This window comes from Colius striatus, chromosome 6 (assembly GCF_028858725.1).
Source record: "Colius striatus isolate bColStr4 chromosome 6, bColStr4.1.hap1, whole genome shotgun sequence".
Classification (NCBI taxonomy): domain Eukaryota; kingdom Metazoa; phylum Chordata; class Aves; order Coliiformes; family Coliidae; genus Colius; species Colius striatus.
The window spans coordinates 17322723-17346860 of NC_084764.1; the positions used below are offsets into that span (position 1 = coordinate 17322723).

At 40.1% G+C, this 24138-nt stretch overlaps 1 protein-coding gene across 4 annotated transcripts in view; it reads left to right on the forward strand.

The window, feature by feature from the left end:
• Nucleotides 1-4744, forward strand: part of SCFD1 (sec1 family domain containing 1) — a 50488-nt gene extending 45744 nt beyond the window's left edge. For 3 of the 4 annotated variants that reach the window (XM_061998940.1, XM_061998944.1, XM_061998943.1), the window contains 2 exons: nucleotides 3679-3747; nucleotides 4528-4744. In XM_061998940.1, the coding sequence (XP_061854924.1) occupies nucleotides 3679-3747; nucleotides 4528-4551 (93 nt within the window). In that variant the 3' untranslated portion in view covers nucleotides 4552-4744. Of the gene's footprint in view, nucleotides 1-1378; nucleotides 2486-3678; nucleotides 3748-4527 lie in introns of those variants that run through there. The other variant, XM_061998941.1, reaches the window with a different exon arrangement.
• Nucleotides 4745-24138: the final 19394 nt, after the last annotated feature.

Consider the following 24138-nt stretch of genomic DNA (forward strand, 5'->3'; position numbering starts at 1 on the left):
TCCTTGTTATATACAGAGTCTGGGGGAAAAAGTATTTGAGAAATCGGTAGCAAATACAAATTACTAATTCAGACCAACAAAGAATTGCAGTTTCTGGCATTTTTGCTCATGTTGCACTTCTGAATCAAGTAAATAAACCATTATGTAAGAAGACAAAGCAGAATGTAGTTGAAAAGTGTCAGCAGATGTAGGTAACTGAATTCAGCTGTCTTCTGTAGTGATACATCAAATGCTATCAGATTGGCTGTTCATATTGTTTTAGAGTCCTCTGACTGGTTTTCATTTGCTGTTAAAGCAGCTGTAGCTTATTGTAGCCCTCAAAGTAAGGAACTGCTCAGAATTCTCTGGTTTTCATAAATCTCACAAAAGAGATACTACAGTGCTTTTTCAGAGGTGGTTTAGTAATATGAAGTCAGTCCAACACAAAGCCTACAGACAACAGTATCCTATTTTGCAACGATCTTACTTGAGCATGGTGTCTGTTGTTTCAGAAGCCTACATAATGCAAATACTGTGCTGTCAAAGCAAAGATTAGATTGGCATCAGTATTGTAAGCATGTATTAATTCCCACATTTAGGAGCCTCCTCTAACGAGTTAATGGAAGCTCATTCTTAAAATACTGCACCATTTCATTCTGTGGAGAAATACTAAGAGTTGTCATGTTCACAAGAAGAAAATAGGTAACCCAATTATGTAATGCTGGTGTAACAGATGGAATTTTCTCAGGTTCCAGCTGGCTGGCTCAGCAGAACACACATATACCAAAAATCAGACCATGGAGAAAAGTAGCCATATAATTACAATTCTTGGAGGGCAGGGGTGGGATTTCACACTTTCCAGAATTTAAAAAAAAAATATTAAAGGAACCTCAATAAAAAACCTGAAGTAGGTAATAAATTAAGAGCAGCAGCATCCCATTCTCCATCCTGACCTTGATGTTGTGGTGGACTGGGTTTTAGAACAAAGCAGATGTGGATAGAGGAAAGGAGAGAATGAGGAATGTAAGTTAAAAAAATTATTTAGGCTCAGCTTAGCACTTACCACTGTTGTTTATAACTAAGCATTCACCGAGGCATCTGCCTGTAGCAGAGTGCATCAGCAAACTTTCAGCTTGCTCTGTAGTTTACCCAAAGCCACTTCAGGTGCCATATCGATTCAAAAGCAGCCTAGCAACATCTGTAAATGTGATGTGTGTTTATTACCTACTAAAATAAGACTCTGAACCCTCTAGAGGTTAATACGTTTCTCGAATATGCAGCTGCAGACTGACAGAGCTGAGGTTTGTTGGATATGCATGGATGTCTTGTTCCAACCCCTGCCATTCTATGATTCTGTGATGTATATAGCATGTAAATGCTCTGTTGTCATTTCATACAGTGGCAGGAAGCTGAAGTTTCTGAGGAACAAAAGGGTAAACAGAAGGTCACTTGATAAACAAAGGAGAGGACAGAAGGAACTGAAAACTACAGGAATAGTCATGTTGGATTTTGTGGAGAGTCAGAAGTTGGATGTAGTTTTTCTTCTGGAACCTGTGGACAGAGGTTACTCCATCACCAGTTGTCCTCACTGAAGGGTGCTGCGTGTTTCTCTGGTCAGAGTGCATACTTGGTCAGCAGGAGAAAACCTCCCCAGGGAGAAGACTCCCTTGCCTGTATTCCACTTAGCTGTTTGCTCTTGAAAAACAAGAAAGGCTAATGAAAACATTAGTTGAACCTCCCACCCGCTGGAGACTTGTCTGCCTCTCCCACGTGACTCAACAGGCTTATCCAATAACGTTTGCTTTTCCATGTGGTGCACTTCCAGAATCTGTTTCAACAGATGTAGCTTATTAATTATTCTAATATTCAGTCAGTCTTCCACCAGAATAAAAAAGAGAAAAATCAACAGCTCTGTTCTTGCAAGCAGATACCACAAAGATTTTATTCACTGCTTTGTTTTCTTAAGCACTGTTTTGCCAGTTTGCCTCTGAAAGCACAGAGAAAGTCTTTTGAAAGTTGCTAAAACAGGAAGCAATGTTCATTCAGCTTTGATGTTCTGGGGTTTTTTGGTAGGAGAATTAGGAGGAACCCTCAAATCCATTACTTACAGTTAGATTGGACTATCACACATGGTCAAAAAGCAAATATTTTTAATGTCAGTAAGGCTGATTGTGCCTTAAAATAAATATATTAGCCAAGTTTAGTTCAACATGCTGAAAATGTGCCATCAGAATTGCAAACTTGAGGGAGCCTCCAAGAAGTGACTAACATACTGATTTGTATGAAAATTTAGCATGTCCTTTAATTTCATTTTGTAGATCTTTAGAAGGGTGAAACTAATATGTGAATGTTCCAGTCTACAGTCTATAATCTGTTTCAGTCTACCTGTGATAAATGTCTTGTCATAAATGATAACGTCTAATTCCAGGATAGTTTTAAGTCATTAAAAAATACTGAAGTTTGAAGAGTTAACTGGGGATATTTTATTTTTAGATATTAAGCAATTTCAACACTACTCCAAAAATTATTTTGAGAAATACCTCTTTGTTTGAATGGACTAAGAAATTAACTTGAAATAAAAGCGTAAATGTATTAAAAATTACACTTACAAGAATATATGCAGGACAGACTGGAAGAGAAGGTTCCTGTATCTCAGAGCTGTCCAAAAGGCAGCAGTCCCATTTCGTGATTGTTTGTAGAGTTTAAACATTTTTTTGGCACTGGGCAGAAACAAATGCTATTCAGTCCTACTAGCAAAAGTGGAGCTGCAAGCTCAGGATCCTACTCGGAGACAAGAATAGCTTATTAGTTTTGAATTATTTGTGCTGATAAAGATGAGGACTTGAACCAGGACTGCAATCTTCCCCAATGAGTGTGTGACCACCAGCTCAGGACTGTTTGAATCTGCTTCTGTTACTTTCTGCTCAAGTGACACTGCTGGTAATAGCTATGAAACAAAATAGTTTGTCAAGGTTTATGTTCCTGTTTCGCTCTTTAATAAGTAAGTTTTACGTAATATGAGAAAATGGAAAAAAAAAATTAACAGTGAAACAGATTTCTCAAGCCTATGCTTGAGTTTTGAGGAACCATGGGATTATTAGCCCTGCCCTGTAAACAAACTCAATCTGAAACTATGTAAATACTTATGCTAAGGTAGCACTTGGGTAGCCTCACTGCCAAGCAAATACTTTTAAATGCAAACTAGGTTTATTATGCATCTGATTGAGAGCAACACAATGTTTTGTTTCAGAATCCCTTCCCCAAAAAAGTTCTGTTTTAACATCATCATCTGGAAATGAATTACAAGTTGAAGTTTTCAGGCTCTGACAAAACAAAAAAGAGTAAATATGATGCTACTATTCTTAGTGCAGCACCCAGTTATTTTAGGGGGTCAGGTTTGCTGAAGTAAGGTTGTTCAGAGATTCATCAGAGAATTTAACATCCTAGTGAGCAAATGGGTAAAATGTCCCATTTTTTGTACTTCCTTTCTGCCTCTGGCCTCTCGTTTACGACTTCAATCACAGGGGTTTTTTCCCCTCTGGTGGAACAAGTATTCTTTTTCCAGATAAATGTGTAAGACTTCAACATCATCAAGGTTGTTTTGGGTTTGGTTTTTTTTTTTGCTATATAAGTAGTTTAAGCCACTTCTGCTATTCTCAAACATATGACTTCCTCTTGTCCTTTTTCTTTTTTTTTTAGGGCAAACAAGGCAAACACGTGCTGTATGGCTGCAGTGAACTTTTTAACGCTACACAGTTTATAAAACAAGTAGGTACCTTTGATAACCTCTGTAATATTTATGACTTCTGTAACTATGTGTTGACCTCTTTACCTTTACTTCTCTCCATGAATTTCTAATTTCACAAACTAACTTGTGAAAGTTTAATAGATCTGTGATTGAAACCTTAATAATGGAAAAAAAATGACTTAGTTGTTGGTCCTTTCACAAACAACATGTCTTTCCAGGCTATTCTGGCAACTTCTATTTGTAAATACTGGCGTAGTGAGGGCTTGGTGTTGTCCATATCTAAACTAAAAGTCAATCTTTTAGTGCTGATAAAAACATTATTATCACCATCACTTTTCCATACCTCCTTCCAATACAAATGCAAAATAAAAACTATTCACAGGAGTCAGCCCTTCAGTACCTATCACCACCTGTGATTTTACTTCCTACTAAGATAAGAATGAATTTGTTAGTCAAAAACTACATTTTTAGGAACTAACGGTAATTCTTGCGCTTGAAGGCAACAAATGATATTTACCAGCTTGTAACTCTTCAGTCAATGTAATTAACTTTTTTGTTGACTTGGCTGTGTACCAGAATGTGGACCTCTGAGAATCATTCAAATCTTAAGATTTAAGCCCAGATCCTCCCCTGTCAAGGTGTTCTATACCCCCATTCAAAGAGGACATTGAATATGCTATTCCCACCATAGTTTTGATTGTAGCTAATAGGACAGAAATACTTCCTGTAATGAACCAGATGTTCATTTGACTGAAAGAGTAAGATTAGCCAACCTAATGGTTTTCTCTCTTGATGTTTAGCTGTCTCAACTTGGCCAGAAATAAAACTGAAACTCCATTACCTGGATGACAACATGACAAGGGAGAATTGTTGCAAGATTCAGATATCTTCATATCTATAATTTTGTCATTATATTAAAACCTAAACTCATTTCTTTAATGTTACAACCTTTGAAAAAATATCTGTAATTAATATGATGTATATCAACATTTCAGAAATAAACCTTAAAACCTGTTATATTTTTGGTGAGGGTCAGTTTCGCATTTTTACATTCTAAATGCAGTAGTACATTTAGTAGTCTAAATGTCAGTGTTACATGACATAGATGGCTGAAAAGCATAGTGTTTTCAACTTCATTTTCTATAGTTTCCGTTACAGTAAACAAAGCAATAGCTTGAAGAAAAGATCAAATCTATCTTTAGGAGATGCATTCTGGAAAGCCAGACTGTCTTTATTTAACATTGAAGATGTACAAAACTGCCTTTTGGGACCACAGCCACACAACCCTAGTGCAAGAGAAACTACTACTTGTTCTTACCCTTTTGTTTTGCCAAGGTCATTATACTTTTACCTAGATTTGTGCAGTCTTTGCTTGATGGTCAAAGGATATAGCTGAAGATACTTTTGAGTACAAGTTTCCAAGATAGTAATTTATGTTTTCTGTTAAGTTGCTTGCCTACACCATCACAGTTTCAAACTGTAACACTCTAAAATCTGCACTTTTTATTTTAAGTGCTTTAACTGTTATATTTGGGAAGAAACTGGAACTGAGAGAGGGAGAAGGTAACAACATTCCTGCATAGCTGTAGGTGTCTGTCTCTAGAAATGAACTCTCTGGAAACAGCACTGCTACTGGGGAAGCAATAATATGTCTTCTAAATGAAGCCCAACAATCCAAAAAGTGAACACCACACTTGTTTATCAACAAACTGATATAATAAGAATTACTGACTTACTGTGAATTTTTCAGCAGTGTTTTTTGCAGTGTTTCTTCAGTGTTTAATTTTGCTCTTTTTTTTCCCCCTTAGCTAGATTTTTTTTCAGAGCATCTATGTGAGAAATGCAGTTAATCTATTCCTTAAAGGTATCACAAAAATATGCATAATCTAGACCATGTTGTCAAAAAGTAATGATGTTATTCAGTGACCTCAGCTGAGTGTTGTAAATTACTACACACAACTACTGTAAACTTCTAACTTTGCCAAATCAATAAATATATTTATTGTATTATAGTTGTTCTAAGTGAGCACTCTCCCATATGTCCAGCAGCAAGGACTCACTCTGTCAAATGCAGTTTGCTGTGCCAACACTTTTTGTGTTCCAGCTTCATCCCATTACCCCTTGTCCTGTTGCTAGATACAATAGAAGAAAGGGATGCCCCAACCTCCTGACACCCACCATTTAGATATTTGTAAATATTGAGATCTCTCAGTCTTCTCCAGACTAAACAGCCCTGGTCCCTGCAGCCTTTCCTCATAAGGAAGATGTTCCAGTCTCCTGCTCATCTTGGTGGCCCTGCACTAGACTCTTTCCAGAAGTTCTCTGACCCCCTTGAGCTGAGGAGCCCAGAACTGGACACAATACTCCAGACGAGGCCTCACCAGGGCAGAGTAGAGTGGGAGCAGAACCTCCTTTAACCTGCTGGCCACACTCTTCTTGATGCATCCCAGGATGCCATTGGCCTTCTTGGCCACAAGGGCACATTGCTGCCTCATGGTTTATTTATTGTCAACCAGGACTCTTAGATTTCTCTCCACAGAGCTGCTCTCCAGCAGGTCAACCCTCAGCCTGTACTGGTGCATGGGGTTGTTCCTCCCTAGATGCAGGACTCTGCACTTGTCCTTGGTGAACCTCATGAGGTTCCTCTAAGCCGAACACTGAAACCAGTCGAGATGCCGCTGAATGGCAGCACAGCCTTTTGGGGAATCAACCAGTCCTCCCAGTTTGGTGTCATCAGCCAACTTGCTGAGGGTACACTCTGTCCCCTCACCCAGGTCATTGATGAAGATGTTGAACAAGACTGGCCCCAGAACTGTGGAACTCCACTGGCCACAGTCCTCCAACTCGATTCTGTGCCATTGATCACCACCCTCTTGGCTCTGTCATTCAGCCACCTCTCGATCCACCTCACTGTCTACTCATCCAAGCCACACTGCCTGAGCTTTCTGATGAGGATGTTATGGGAGACAGTGTCAAAAGCCTTGCTGAATTCAAGGTAGATGATATCCACTGCTCTCCCCTCCTCAAGCCAGCCAGTTTTGCCCTCATAGAAGGCTATCAGGTTGGTCAAACAGGATTTCCCCTTGGTGAAGCCATATTGATTCCCCCTGATAATCATCTTTTCCTTCATATGTTTAGTGACAATAGGGTATCAATCAATCAATTCCCTATTGATACACCATATTTGTTAGTAAAAACAAGGTCCATTTGGTAAATAAAGTGACATTTAAGGTGTTTATTGCTTCCTGTGGGGTTTTTTTTTCCATTAGCTTGAAATAATCCATCCCCAAGAAAGCTGTGCTTTTTATGCAAAGAACTTCAAGCCTGCAGCTGACAACCAACTTCTACAAAATTCTGACTCCTTTTTGTCCAGACCTTTGGCAGCCTGTACAAAGATGGACCCTGTTCATTTAGGCCAGGAGCACTTCCAGATCACAGCTTACTACCATTTCAGTAAACTATGTAAAGATACCAGAAGTTACTTTGGTGACCATGTTCAAAAACTTCATTTGCAGTTTTAGCTTCTGAGGACAGGTTTCATTTGTGCCCAGCTCTGTTTTGTGAGCATGCACTGGTCAGTTCAGGTTTTGGGTATTAATAAGTACAATTTGAGTACTTCGAACATTCTTCTCTCTCCTCTCCAAATTAGTTTTCTGCTTTTGTTGTGTAAGTAGTTCTAAAGCTCTCAGTTAACCATTAAAATTTCAGATTTACGACGCAGTCTCTGTTAAGAGGTTACTCACTATGCTGCTTCCTTTCTGACACAACCTGAGTTATGATGTGCCCATTTCCATTAAGTGACTCTTTTCCCTAAATACCTATTATGGAATTAGGAATGTAGAAGGTTTTGTACAAAACATCTCCATAATTAAATCATAGAGGCAAACACTATTAAAAGCAAGCTGGCTATTTGGCAAGCTTATTTCCTTTCTAGCCAGTCACCGTGCCCTTCATGTCATCCAGGGTCTCTCAGAGGCCTATGCTTAAAGGAGAGCTTATGGCCTGGCTCAGCAAGTCTTAAGTAAACATTCATGTTGCTAGTAAGTATTTTAGATAACTGCATGGAGGACCAGGGAATTCTAGAACTTTTGTAGCGTCTTTGTCAACAAACCTTAGGCACAGCTAGCTGACAGGGCAGCGGTGGCCTCTGGTACAGCATCTCCAGTTTCTGTGCCTCAGAACTGACAGTTCTTCACTGGGATCTACCCCTCCATTTTGGTAAAAGCAGCACAAGGCCAAGTTCCAAGTGCTGTACTTGTTCTCAGGAAGAAAATAAGCAGTCTGGTCTGCAGCTCTGGAAAACTGGCGTGTCTGTCAATCAGGCAGTATAGACCAATCTTTCAAATGGTTGGCTGTACTTGTTACCTAAGAATTAATTCACAGTTTGAAATAATCATAATCATTATGATTGGAAAAGACTTTTAAGATCATTAAGTCCAGACCTTCCTTTCTTGTTTTAATGGGAAGAGTTTAGAGTATTTAGATGGATATTTTGTGAATTAATGATGAACTTAGGGCCTCTGTTTTTCAGAATTAGACACATCTATAAAGCACAAAGTAACAATAAAAAAGTAAACAATCAGAATGAGGAAAAGAAGCCTCTGGAGACTACCACTTGATAAGTGCCCTTTCTATTGTAGTGCTGCCTGATAGAAATCAGTATTTATTTCTTATATTAGAAGAAAATTTTGCTAATATCAGTAGTATTTACACCAAGCTGAATGGCATGTAAAATAACAGCTTTTTCCGAGAAACACATCACTGCTTCAGATCTAGGAAGGCTGCTGTCATTCACAGTTACAGAGCCAACTGCTGTGCTAGAAGCTCCATGGCTAGAGCTGAAAAAATGCAGCACACACTTAGTTTTTCAGTTAAATGATACAGTCCAAGATGGAATTGCTTGATGGTTAGTCCAGCATGTTGACTGGAGCAATCCTTAGAGTCAAAAGTTTCTATGTAGGTACATAGGAACTAACTTCAAGACTATCAGAATAACATTCTTCTCATCTGAAATAAAGCACATTAGGCCAAAACAACTTCCTATCCCTTGTTTACTGACAATCAGTGGAGATACCTCCCCACTTCCTTTGGCTGGATGACTCGTTAGTTGTTACTCTGGTGACATGGCTTTGGCTTAGAGAGAGACAAGCTTGGTCAGTGTTCTTGTGTTACAGAAAAATTAGCCACAGCGACAATGATTTTTCTGTACCTTCAGCGATCAGAGAAAATGTTAAAAATTTTCTTGCAGGAAATCAGTAGATGATTTGACCCCATTGTCTTTTGTTTGGAAATGGTTTAGTGACTCTACTCCATGTAGAAAATCTCAGTCATTTTCAGCAACACTCAAATACAATCTGCTCTTTCATGTGGTCACATGTTACCAAGACACACGTGTCATCCTTCAAAGGCATCCAAACATCTGCATAGTTAATCTACCAGTGCATCTTTTTTTCCCAAAAATTATATAAGCCCATAGGTAGTTCAATTGCCTAAAGAATTTAAAAAAATAATTATAAACTTTGTAATTTTCTCTTTATCTGCCAGTGCTTTTGCTTTTCTGAAAACTAAGCAGGACCAAATTTTACATTTAAAAAATGCTAATGTCATGGTTTAGGAAGGAGGTGCTTTTGCTTGGTAACAGGGGGAGCAAGTTGCAGAGAAGACCCAGTAAAGGGTTTTTGGACTCCCCCATGGCTCCTGGGTTCATACCCACTTCTGGCCCGGCTGGGCCAATCTGGCGCCTCTGTGATCACTATTTAGGGGACGGGAATTTGAAGCACTGGTAGGAGATGTAAGAGTGATACAAGATGGAGGTGACCACACAGACCCCACAGTCAGAGAAGGAGGAAGGAAGGAAGAGCACCAGACCAGAGACCCCTCTGCCATCCATGACAAGAATGCAGCTGTGCCCCCGCAACACATGGAGGGTAATGGCAGGACTGAGAGTCACCAGCAGCTCCAGGTGAGTGCACCCAGCTGGGCGAGAGACTCTGAGAAGGCGGCCGTGGCACAGGCCGTGCTGGAGAGCCTGCACACTGCAGAGCAGATCCACACAGGAGGCAGAGAGGAGCTGCAGCCTTTGGGATAAATACACGTCGGAGTGGCCCATGCAGGGTTGCCATGTTTGTGAGGTACCCCATGGAGGAGCAGGGAGGACTGGTGCAGAGCCCGCCTGCCCTGAGGAAAGGCAAATGGCAGAAGCTATCAGGAATAGAGTGACTGAAACCCCCACTCCCTGCCCTCCTGGGCCCTTCAGTGGAGGAGGAAAAAAAGACACCAGGATCAGAGCTCTGAGCCCAGGAAGAGGGGAGGGGTGGGGAGAAGGTGGTCTTAACAGGCTGATTGTGCTCTTCATTCTTGTATCACTCTGTGTTGTTTTGTGTTTGTTATGTTTTGGGATTTTATGGTTATGCTTTAGTTGGTGGTGGATTCAATTATTTTCTTCCCCAAGCCAAATAGCCTGGTCTGTTTTGTCCTGGACCATAAGCGGCAATTAAGCCTTCTCTGCCCTTTAGGAATTCTTAAGTCTGCAGTACTTGAGTCTAATCGTGGTCTTTTGTCCCTGGATGGGCCTAAACCGTGACAGTTACATTGAACTTAGGTTGGCTTTCTTGGTTTGGCAATAGAGGGGTGATCTTTATCTTGTGAAACCAAACATATCCCCCAAAGCCTCAGGACTATCAATCACAAATCCTTTGGTCTTCCTATCTCATACATGTGTTTTCCTATTTTCAGCACTATAAGGGGTAGATCATATGAATTATTCTTTTAAAGAAAAATGCTTTTCTTCCCCTGCAATACCTTCTCTCTATATATAGGCTTACAAAGATTTTGAAGTTACACTGAAGACTTAGTTTTAACAAATAATGGGATTACTTCTACTTCATTTGGGGAGTAAAATTACACAGGTCAGCTCAAATAACTTCTTTGCGCTGGATTTAACTGAGCTGTTTAATTTTTTACTCCCTGGAATGAACTCAGACCATTTGTACAGTCAGCTACAATGGCAAAGCTTTCCCAGTTCTTATTGCATCTCTAACAAGGAGAATTGCAACACCTGTACATGAATGACATTAGGAGCTCTGCTCTGAAATGTTTGTTACCAAGGAAACATAGTGTTTAGTGGATTTACAAATAGAATCCAAACATTCAACCTAATGTACGCCTCTAAAAAGTCTTTGAAAACCATAAATTAACACATACAGTTTCTGTATGTTTCAAATGCAAATAACTGTGTTTATACACTTTTTCTAGACCAGGTCACAATCTTAAGGATTGGAAGGGACCTCAAGAGATATCTAGCCCAACCCCCCTGCCAGAGCAGGACCATCTAGGTCACACAGGAACTTGTCCAGGCAGGTCTTGAAGACCTCCAAGGAAGGAGACTCCACAACCCCTCCCTGGGCAGCCTGTGCCACTGCTCCGTCACCCTCACAGTGAAACAGTTTTTTTCTTATGTGTAAGTGGAACTTTTTGTGTTCCAGCTTCATCCCATTACCCCTTGTCCTGTTGCTAGCTACTATAGAAAAAAGGGATGTCCCAACCTCCTGACACCCACCCTTTAGATGTTTGTAAATGTTAATAAGATCTCCCCTCAGTCTCCTCTTTTCTAGAGTAAACAGCCCCAGTTCCCGCAGCCTTTCCTCGTACGAAAGATGTTCCATTCCCCAAGTTCCAACTTGTACCCATTTCCCCTTGTCCTATCATTGTACACTATTAAGAACAGGCTGGCTCCATCCTCCTGACACCTACCCTTTAGATATTTATAAACATTAAATGAGATCACCCCTCAGTCTCTTCTTAAGGGCAACATTTTCTTCCATTCATAAATCTCTCATGATTGGTGTCTTCCTACTTGATTTGTTTGTTCTTTTTCGCATCGGTGTTTTCTGTTATGTATCCATGACAAAGACTCTCAGATCAGGTCGGAAAACCATATAAGGGAGAGATATCAGCCAAAAATGATGGATTATAACACAAAATGTTTCACAGGCAAGCACGTGATTTTTTTTGTGTGTGTAGAGCTTGTTTATTAGCAAAGGTAATTTATTATTGCCAGGTTTTCTGGCACTGAAATAAACCCTCTCTTTTTGTATGTGAATGAAGTGGAATGCTGCTGGTGCAATCCCTTACCAGTATATTCCTGTCATCTAGGAAGATCACTTTTGGTTCATTTTCCTGGAATTGCTGACAGCTACACTACTGAACTCCATCTGGGATGTGAATTCACCCCTAAACATGAATCCACTGCCCATAGATTGATTAATTTAATCAGCCATGGGCCTTGTTCATTCAGATATAGTTTGAACTGGTAACTCACAGTGAATGATGTCTCCCCCTAAATGTCATAGTCTGTCCAACTGCAATACTGAGGATGGTTTTTCTTCCCAGTGAAAAAAATCTTTGGCTAGCCAGACTTCCCTTGCTGTAACCATGCACTGATGAGTTCTTTGAAAGTAAACATCATGTGTCCAGTTCTGGGCTCCCCAGCTCAAGAGGGAAAGGGAAGTGCTGGAGAGAGTCCAGTGCAGGGCCACCAAGATGATCAGGGGTATGGAACATCTTTCATATGAGGAAAGGCTGCAGGAACTGGGGCTGTTTAGTCTCGAGGAGACTGAGGGGTGATCTTATTAACATTTACAAATATCTAAAGGGTGGGTGTCAGGAGGTTGGGACATCCCTTTTTTCTATAGTATCTAGCAACAGGACAAGGGGTAATGGGATGAAGCTGGAACACAAAAAGTTCCATTTAAACATAAGAAAAAACTATTTTACTGTGAGGGTGAGGGAGCACTGGCACAGGCTGCCCAGAGGGGTTGTGGAGTCTCTTTCCTTGGAGGTCTTCAAGACCTGCCTGGACACGTTCCTATGCGACCTGATCTAGATGACTCTGCTTCTGCAGGGGGGTTGGACTTGATGATCTCTAAAGGTCCCTTCCAACCCCTACCACTCTATGATTCTAAGATCCTCTAGGGTGAGGAATCTGTTCTGTTAACCTTGCCCTGCTGTTACCAGCTCACAGCTCTGAAAAAGAGCAAGTGCTCATGTCTTTAGCCACACTCACTCCTCACTGAAAGAGGTGAATTTCTGCAGGCTCAGCGTCCAATATGAAAACAGGCGAACCGAAAAGAGTCACCCTTCTGCAGAGCAAGTTCATTTTTCTTTATATTATAAAATCTCTCACTTAATGCTAACTATTCACTTTCTTTTTTTTGCTACCTCTTCGCCTCAATTCACTGCAATACTAACAATCACAACCCCTATACTTCAGGATAGGATCCAGCTTAGTCAAATAGTCAGTGAAAACCTGATGAAAACTGATGCAGTTGTATAGTTGTGGCAGTGGAACCATGAACACCAAATCTGTGATGTTCTCCAAATTGTTTTTCCTACTTTAGGTGTCATTAGCAATTTGGTTTGCCATTCTCCTGGCCTATCCTCCCTATGTGCAGTCTCTATCTGGTCAGGATCTGGGCTCCAAGTGCCAAGCTCACCAATATCCTAGCCAGGCATTCTACAAAGCCTGACAGTTTCTAAATTCCATCCATCAACACTGGCGTAAGCCCTAAATTACATAAGGGCCTTAGAAACCTGTTCCAGCATCCCAGCAGAGACAAGGATTTAGCCCCAAAATGCTCATATTGATACCTCAAAGGAAACAGCGAGTTCCCTTCCCAAACCCACAGAAATATTTGTGCGTCTAGAGTTCCTGAAGCAAAAACACATCAGATCATCAGATTTAGAAGAATCTTTTGGCACAAGATTACCTTACTTTCTGGTACCTATTTGTAATAAACACTCATTTCAGGAATGAAAACAGTGCTAAGAAAATAAATACAACCCTGGCTGACTTAGATCCAGGAAGGATGAAACCTGGACTGCATTCTTTGGAAATTTTCACAGTAAGAAATCAAAGACAAACGTCTCTATCATTTAGCTGATATGACATGTTTTGGTGCTGTTCAGATATATGTATACTTTCTCAATGACCGCAGAAAAGGTAACTGATCGCAAAGGGTTTTCACTGAAAAGCAAACTTACTCTAGTCTCCTCCTTCCTTTTACTTGAAAGTATCACATTAAAGAGATTCCAGTTTGTTCAGGTGTTTTTATGGATTCCCTAAAATTTACCCCTTCTATAGGCAGTATTCCAATTTTTCTGATCATGCCATGTTCTCTTAAATAGAAGAGGACTTCTACAGCTACATCCTAATGAAAGAAGTGTGTAAGTGAGCAGACAAAATGCCCAAGTCCAACTTCTCAAACAGGTTTGTTGTTATGGGGTTGTTTCCCTTCTCACAGTGAAGGTAAAACTGGAGAAGGATGGCAGGACTGACTGCAATTTACAGATGCATCTTGATTATCATAATAGTGTCTCTTGCTTATTGGAGGACTATTTTGTCTCTGTGACCTCAAAACTGCCAGAGCTCAAGCCTCAGTCTGGATCTCAGCTCTGCAGCACACAGATTGTCTATGATAAGGGCTCCATGGCTTCTCAAACCCCAGCACATCTGAAGCTTGAGGAACAGTGCTACAGCCTAAGCCAGAGAGCACAGAAAGCATTGCTGCCTGGACAAGGAACCTGGCTGGCATCAGTAAGGGCCAGGAGGGACTATGAAAGAGGCAAGTCCAGATAAGCCACCTTCCTTCTCCCAACTGAAGGCACAGATGAGAAGATGTTGGGATGACAAAAGCAGGAAGAGAGGTTCATGGGACTGGTAGGGTAGGGTTTGGTTTACAGAAAGCTGTGCAAGAGTCAAATATTACGTGCTCGTTGCTCTGTGTGAACACAGGGGAGGATTGGTAACAAAGGGAAAACAGAGAATCAAAGCCTTCCCAAGGCATCAAGATGTAGAGATCACTCAGGCAGCAGTGTGGGAAGTGGAAGGCATCATAAGAGGACTCCAGCACAAATCCGAGGGAGATTCTCCCCTAGAATGCAAAGCAAGGACAGAAAGTGATGCTCTTGGTCAGCAAGCCTACAGAAACACACTGTGCAAGCTCCCACATGCTTTCCACATTAGCCCTGAGTACAGGACCTGGCAATAACAGTGGGCCTCACCATAGGGGGTGGTCTAAGAATAGAAGCCATCTGTCTCCCTTCCTCCTCTCTCCTCTGTAAGAGGATGGCCAGGAGAAGAGCAGGGCAGTGAGCCATGAACTTCTGGTGACCACATCTGGCTGGTAGCATCTATCACCAAACAGAGCCAGGAAGGAGAAAATAGAATCCAAAACTGACATCCCACCAAGCTAGAGATGAGAGGTGGGGACACACTAGAAGAATCAGCTACCAAGGAAGTAGTAAATACAATCACATATTTAGGCACAGTACTGAATACCAGTAAAAATTAATAATGCCTACTCAAAGTGTGTTTGCAGATCTGTTATTGACAGGAGCTATAAGCACAAATAAAATGCAGTTCAAGTGACTACAGGTGGCTCCAAGATCTTGCACATTGTTGTCACAGCTACGGTTCCACTGTATGGAATTTTCCAGGTATAAAAAAGATTTAGGGGGTTGTCAATAAGTCACTGACAAAAATTTGGAAAGCCTGGGTTGGAAGGGAAACAAATCTTAGCAAGGTCTACATATCAGACAGGAGTTGGCTGTGAACTAAAGTAATCTTTTGCAATAAATACTACTACAGCTATCTTGACATGAAGCACAGGAAACCAGTTTATGCCACCCAGTGGCCTCATGATGTGTACAATCTGGTTCCCAAGTCTTTTGGAGAAACTGGCTGGTATCCTACAAGGATATGCAACTCTATGGGAGTCACATTCTTGAAGTGTAGTGAAAGACCAACAACAGTATCTTACACTGTATTCTTTTGTTCATCCCCAAATTCATCAAAATTCATGAGAAACGCTGGTACTTTATGTAGTACAATGGCAGATGTGCAATATATATTCCCACACATGTAAAGGCAGAAGCAAATTTCATGACTAAACACAAAACACAGATTTAAGATTCTTAACATTTTCCATCACAGTTGTAATTAGAGAAGTGTGTTGTCTTCCTTGTGCAAGAGCTTTCATTGCACTTGAGAGGTCTGAACGTCTCCAAATTTAAGAACTCAGTAGGCCAGTTGTTTTGAAATGGGAAAAGGCTTGGCATGATGATGTGAACTACAATAAAATTCTAACTAATCAAATGATATCAAGTTGTTCTACTTGCCATTTACTTTAAACATGAGTGGTAGGTGGGTATTATGTGCCATACTTAGATTTTTTTTTTATTTTAGTAAAAGTGTTTTTCATAACTCAGTGTTCCTTTTTGCTTTTCCCACTGTGATCAGAATTTAACTGTCTGAAAGTTGATCTGGCAGCAGAAATGTTATTTCCAGTTTGCCTCCAGACACGGTCATTTCTCAGGGGCTGGCTCATAGCAGACGCTTTTGTGGATACTCTTTAAACTTTGCCATTTCAGAGGCACTCTTGATCAAAGGATGCATAAAAAGAAGGAGATTGCTTCCCCCCTAACTACCTCCCAAAGGTCCTTTCGGGTTACGAGCTCCCTGATTCTCAAAGCTACCTTTAGTTTCTATTTTTGTCTTCTAAATTTCTAGACCTGTAGACCTAAAAGCAACTACAAAGCTTCCTCGTAGGATAGGTATCCTACATTTCATTTCACACACTGCTTTTAAGGAAAGAGGAAAGGGAGCTCTGGATGAAAGCCAATGTGGTAGCATAAGCACCCATTGGATGTCCATTGGATGTCCAATGTTGTAGCATAAGCACCCAATTGGATGTCCATTGAATGGTCCATAGGACAGTGTTGTTGCTCCATGGACTGCAGGAGGTATGTTTGTAGGATAAATACATGCTAGTTGCACTGAGAGCTGTGGATGAAGAACAGAAACTAGAGACTGGCAGACATTTAGCATGATGATACAAAAAGCTAGTGGGAAAATGCATCACAGCCACTCACATGAACACTGTCCTTTTTCAGAGGGTGAGGCGGGAGCATCAGTGCAAGTGAAGGAATGGGAAGTAAGCAAGGAGCCATAAGCACGGCAGGAAATAAATGGCTAAAGAGGGGTAAACAGCCACCATTTGATCTAGATTAGTTCTTAAATGGATTCTCTTAAAAGAGAGGAAATAAAAGAAAGTACAGGCATGCACCCATACAGAAATATCCTTGTTGGAAGAAAGTTTTTCCTACTGCAAGAGAAAAGAGCCCTATTCTACTGTAATGAAATACAGGCTATTTAACAAGACTTAACAAAAAAGAAAAATACCATCTGAGAACAATGCCTCTATTATAGTCTTGTTTTCCAGCAGATGTTTTGAGGTGACACAGAACAGCTTAGTAGCTGGGTGTTCTTTTTTAAAGTCCATGCTGTGAGTCGTTCCGGAACAGAGCTATTTTGGCTATACAGGGCTTTTAAATTACCATTTTTAAAGTATACTTAAGCTGGTAAGCTATGTGTAGCTAAAGTCTTTTGTTGGAGGAAGGACAGGAGGCCAAGAAAGGTACCTCCAAAAGGAAAATGGATCTGATTAAATCAAAGTGCACAAACAGTACTAATCTTGTATGGTTTTCATACATCACTCTGCATCCTTATTAAAATACTGTATTTCACCTGAATTCAAATCTAACACCTCTAGCATGTAGAAAAAGAGCTTTTGCTTTGCAAAAATATTTTTGCGGCAATCAGGTATCTGAATGCACTTCCCAAAGAAACAGCACCTGAGGGGAATAATCATGTTGTAAACTACGTTTGACCTTTAAACAGTTTCCATTTTGAAACAGGCCTTTGCTGAAGTAATGACACTATTCATTATGAAAAATTAAAGTTGTTCAGCATAAACATACTTTCCAGAAGTTTCAATAAATGGACCACTATTTAAATAGCAAGAAACTTCAGAATTTCCCTAATCTCATTAATTCTTCCTATCTGAAAAATGGCCTGGGACCAGCCGCACGGCCACTCTGTAGTCCACAGCTCTCAGTGCTCTCCCTGTTCCCATGGCTTGTGCTGCATTGTAGGCAGCAAAACACAACTTTGTTTTACTCATACCCCACTGTTAACATATGGCTGACAAGCCTCTATGCATGATCAGCAGCTGTCACATAAATGCAATTAAACAGTGCTTATCTTGTGCATCACTGCCTGGAAAACCCTTGCACCCCAAAAAAACCTGGTCCTAATGCTACTTGACCGTCAATGCTTTTGAACCTGCTTCTGCAGGGGAGTTGGACTAAATGATCTCTAAAAGTCCCTTCCAACCCTGCCATTCTATGATTCTATGAAATTAAAGTTAATTAAATCAAATCTCTCTACAGTACCAGCAACATTGGAATATTCAAAATCATAAGCTATAACTTAAAATGCATATTTGTGTTTGTGAAGAAAATTGCTTGTGACCAGCAATGGTAGCTGTTGCACTATTGTTTCTGTTCACAGCAAATACTGGACCTCATTTTGAGGTTGAACATGCAAAGCTGTGCCATGTTCAAACAGTATCCTTAGCAAAGGAGGCCCATACAGAAGTTGTTGAGCTGACTCTGAAGATGCTTAGTTTACTTAAATCCTGAATTAATAGTACAAGTTTCTAGAATGCATTGTGCTTCTAGTCCAAACATTTGAGAATAATCAGCTGAGCCAAATCTATTTAAAATCCCACAAATTACAACAACACAAGTCACGGGAGAAAGTTTTCTATAGTTCCTACCTGGAGAGGGAAGAGTCCCAACACAAACAGGGTATTGCCCAGCTGCTCTTCCACATGCCTGTGCTCCTGAGGAGACCCTACTTCCACCAGCTTCTGGGGTGAGCACCCATGCACACACTGCAACAAGGTTCTGGCATATGGTTGGCCAGAAACCACACAAGTTCATAAATTGCTGCATCTATTTAAATCTTTGATGGTCAGTGTAATTATTTCTGTCAACAATGATGAAGTCACAGATACCACTACTGACGAAAAACCCTCCAAACTATTGATATCTTTATAAATGGTTTGCTAAGAATATTTTAACTATCATCTTAAACATTTAATAAGACAATAGGGCACTTAAAACTGTTTTCAACCAGATCTATTGCATGTTTGCATTCCTTGTAACCAGGTACCATGTGAGGAATCGTGCTCTAAAGGCTTGTAAGTTGAGGTTAAAGTCAGGCATTTGCAAACTGCTTTGATTTTACTAAAACATGCACATGCTTTATATAAAAACAAACAGATTTTTTGAAAGTGCTCATTCTTGTCTTAATTCTGCTGCAAGTGAAGTCAGCAAAGCACAGGAAACAATAACAGTCATATAAGGAAGACCTGACACTACATCCAGCCCTGCACCCCCAGCATGACCACCTCTAGCAGCCTGAGAGACAGAACATTTCTGTATAGCCCGGAACTTGGTTCTAATGTAGATTTCCATCCACTATTGACTGATGGCAACAAATTAGTCCTAGTTATCAATATGCCATAAGCCATCATCAGAAACCTTGTCATTATAGAATCATAGAATGGTAGGGTTGGAAGGGACCTTTAGAGATCATCTAGTGCAATCCCCCTGCTCAAGCAGGACAATCTAGATCAGGTCACACAGCAACATGTCCAGGCGGGTCTTGAAGACCTCTAAGGAAGGAGACTCCATAACCCCTCTGGGCAGCCTGTGCCAGGGCTCCGTCACCCTCACCGAGAAATAGTTTTTTCTTATGTTTAAGTGGAACTTTTTGTTTTCCAGCTTCATCCCATTACCCCTTGTCCTGTTGCTAGATACAACAGAAGAAAGGGATGCCCCAACCTCCTGACACCCACATACCCTTTGTGAATGTTAATAAGATCACCCCTCAGTCTCCTCTTTTCTAGACTAAACAGCCGCAGTTCCCGCAGCCTTTCCTCGTATGAAAGATGTTCCAGTCCTCTGATCATCTTGGTGTCCCTGCTCTGGACTGTCTCCAGAAGTTCTCTGTCCCTTTTGAGCTGAGGAGCCCAGAACTGGACACAGGACTCCAGATGAGGCCTCACCAGGGCCGAGTAGAGGGGGAGCAGAACCTCCCTTGACCTGCCGGCCACACTCTTCTTGATGCATCCCAGGATGCCATTGGCCTTCTTAGCCACGAGCATTTGACCTCTTTGACATTTTACAAACGTGACATCTGCGTCCTAGCTTGCTTACTTATTTTTTTAGTCACAAGTTTAAGGGTAACAGCCCAATATGAGCCCTTCTTGAAAATTCTTAAGAAACACACATAGAACACAAACATTTTCTCCATGTAAAACCACAGTGCCAACTGCAAGTTCAAAGTTATGTATTTGCAAACACCGACGACAGTACAATATATATTATCTGCCCATGAGACAAGGCAGTGGGAGATCAACAGAACAAAATCCCAATCACCTCTCTAACTTCCTCCCAATTGAATAAAAAAGTAGAAATAACATGAGCCTTCTAAAAACCAAATTATTCGACTGCTAATGTGTCCTTCAGATATTGTTTACTACCATGACAGACAGAAAAGATTTACAGTTTAACTGCAAGTAAATATTTAGTGTCTTGAATATGCAAATTGCATATGCTTGTTAATCCTAGCTGTGGCTTCTATCATTTCAGCATGTATTACTCTGCTTCTAGGAAACTAAGGACACATACTAAAATTATTTCACTATTAATAGTAATAGTATCACCTGTTGCTGACTTGCTAATTTTCTTCAGAAAAATGACTTTACCAAGTTCTGTTTTCTGCTCTAATTTCTTGTCTCTGCTCGCTCCCCAGAGTTTTTTCACACACAGGTTTTCATTCTTACTTACAAATCTACACTTGGCATTTACTAAAATACTACAGGACGTAGTTAAAAGCCAGAGGATTAAAATCCATTTAAACTAATTTGATAGAAAAACAAGAACCTGCCGGCACGGGGAAAAGACATTGAACAATTCTCTACTGACCTAATGGCATCTTACCCCTGACAAGTCCTACAGATTTCAGGCAGATAATCCTCTCCCGACCCTTCAAGATCAGCCTTTATGTTCAGCAATATTTTTATTTAAATCTCTGCTAATATCTTACACATTTCAATCACATGAAATAGGAACCATTAGGCACAACAATCTTTACATACACCCTCTGCCTTCAAAGAAATCTCAAGCAAGCAGAAGCAACAGTGCATTTTTTGGCAGCTATTCTTTGTACAGCCATTGAAAGACAACTCTATCTGTTGCCAGACAAAGGAACTGGTCTACACTACACCAAGAGAACCTGTGACAATGAAATTTTCATTAAGGTTAAAGCACGACTGGTTTGAGATCACTTAAGTCTGAAGAGTGTTAGGTGCCAGGAGGTGCCATGAAGTTTTCGACTCTTGGCCTAAAAACCAGACTCAAAGTCTGAAAACCAGGCTCAAAGCCTGAAACCAGGCTCAAAGCCTGAAAAATGAACCAGACTCGAAGTCTGAAAACCAAGGCTCGAAGCCTGAAAAACCAGCTCCAAGCCTACTTCATACGGCGATCAACCCAGGGTCCGATTCTCAGCTGGGTGGGAAGAAATCAGTCCTACTCAATGTGAGTAATAGCAGAAATCTTCTTTATTGAGAGCAGGCTCTAACTTATATACACAGCAGCTTCAAAGCTAGCTCAGCAACAGCAGCTAATAGATTACACTTTCATGTTCATCCTACTTGCGGTTTCTGTGATAAGCAAGCTCCCTCACACTTTCCCATCTTGTTTTTCCCCAAAGTTGTTTACCACCTTTAGCCGAAAGCAGCCCGACCTTGAGGGAACAGAAAGCGGCCTGCTGTCTACGTGACAGCAACTGCTTTAACCATGGCTCTGACTCTGGTCTTGATTGTGCATTAAATTCATATAACTAGAGCCCAGGCTGCCTTGCCCCAACGGGCCTAACATTATACCCCGGGATCCATGTCCATGCTCCCTCATTTTTTCTCCACAAGAAGGGGAAGCATTTCTGCATTTTTTTTAAGCTTGAAAACATAACGAAGTAACATAACGAAGCCAGAAATAGGGACAGAAGAAGGGAATAGTTGAAAACTCTTTTCTTCCTCAAACCATTTAAATATTGAAAATGGCAATTGATTCATTTTAAAGTTACACTTTAAAAGTTTACACACTTTAAAAGTTACACTTTAAAATATTAAATGTAAGAAAGAAGTCTTTCTTGCTCCCCTCACTCAGTCAATAATGCCCTCTGGGCTTTACAAGATGCATCTGTGCTAGTCCAGAGTTGTGATGTTGCTACAAAATTCATCTTTCAGTAGGATGTCAGTTGTCCTGCCTGTTTGTTTGCTTTGCTTTGCATGCAAAAGCGTATGGTACAGCTGAAAAATTTAAAGGGTAATACTCACAAGTTCAGACCTGGAAGATAAAAGGTTTGAAAACTAGTAATTAAAAAACACATTGAAACAAAATTGTTTGACTTTTCTGCAGAATTTCTACATAATGACACAAAACTGAGTCAGATTACTGTTACTATCCATGGCTTTGTTTATAAGCATTTCAGAACCTTTCACATATGTGGAAAAGGTTCTAACAATAAGGTAATTTCAGCCACAACTGCTTAACCATTATCAGTAATGAGAGAGTCTACTCAACACTACTAGTAGTTGCCAAAGCTAACAGATTAAGTCAATGTACTCATCTGGAAGTTCTATACCGAGCTATTTTGGAGATATGATGAGCCAAGAGAGTTCAAAATCTCATTTTTCTGAAGCAGGAAAATGTCCCAAATGCCTTTTCTAATTTGTCTCTATTTTCCTAAAATAAAATTTTAAAAGGAATCCTAGTGACAGATTACAGATGTGCCAGAGTAAGGATTTTTGGTCATGATGGGTCAATGAACAAGAAAACTCAATTTTAAATGTGGAGGTATGGTCAATCTCTGAAAAACTGGGTGTGGAGGAAAAACAAAAGCAAAATTCTTTAGAAGCCTAAAATACTGCTCTAGATAAAAATTTCATACGTACCTACCCCAAACTATGGGAAGAGAAATAAGAGTAATTTCCTAGCAGGTAAGCCAGTGGAAATATTACAAGAATCAGATATTGTTTCCCTCTTGTCTTCCAAAATCATGATCTTACATGAAATTCAGGCTGGGAAAAGGAGAGAGTCATAGAATCGTGGAATTATAGAATGGTAGGGGTTGGAAGGGACCTTTAGAGATCATCTAGTCCAACCCCCCCCTGCAGAAGCAGGTTAAAGGACTGCAGGTTTCTGGAGGAAGAACTCCATATCCTCCTCTTCCAAAGGCATACATACAGCCTCTGACTTTTTGGGTCAGCCCTGTGGCAAGGAAGACTAAGCCCAAGAGTAAGTATAGAACAAATAAACACAGAGCTCTCAAAAAAATAATGATAAAATTCCATGTCCAGAACAAATCTGACGAGTAATTTATATGAAGAACAAAAGGGACATGTCTAGGCACTGAGAAGCAAAAATAAATGTTTAGTTAAATCAGAAAAGATCACTGACGAACAAACAGATGTTAAACTGGAATTGTGCTTAAAGTAAAGCAAAAGTGGCTTGGAGGCTGAAACAGTGAATAAAATCATTACTAAATACTGAGCAAACTAAACAACATTCCTAAATTTCATTTGAAATTGCTAAGCAAATTTTATCACAATGAAGAATTTTGCTCAACTCTTGCTGGAGAACCAGTTACTATCAAGACTGTCAGATGAGAAGTATTCTTCACATCTTGTTTGAATAGGATAGAGTTTATCAGTAATTTAATAACAATAATAACCTTGGATCAGTGTAATTCAAAAATTCAAATAAACTGTCACTAAGAAATGAGACAAAAAATCAAACAAACAATGCAATGAAATAAGGATGGAGAGCTACCTACATTTTTCCTGAAACATGATGTTTTTTGAATAACTTTTTTTTTTGGCTGCTCATGAATTTGGAGTTATCCACATCCTAAAAATGTTCTGTTTTCTATTAGTGGGCATAACAATAACTGTAAGTTTTTAATAATATGCACACTGAACATTGCAGCTAAGAACTGTCAGTGAATTTACTTGCCATTGTGAGATATTAAAACCAAAATATAAAAAAGCAATTTTATTGACACAAATGGATTTTCTTCAATCCCACCTATTTTTTTTCAGTTACAAGGTTGAAGGAAGATATTAAGGAAGATATAAGAAGAAAAGGGGATTTACATGACAATTCCACTGTTGTCAGAGGGCAATATTGGTATCAGTACATGGTAAATCTAATGTTTTCACATCACTTCCATTTCCAGACAAACTCTGTCGCTGCTGTTGTTCAACACACTCTGCAAAGTGCAGTCTTTTTTCCTCTAGTTCATTTGTTGTTTTTCTCCTATCTGATTTAACACCTAAACTATGAAAACACATACTTCCAGGCACTGTGAAGGACTTCCCCTTTGCTACATTCTACATTGATTCTCTGTTCTCTCACTGCTATAGCTCACAGTTACTAGA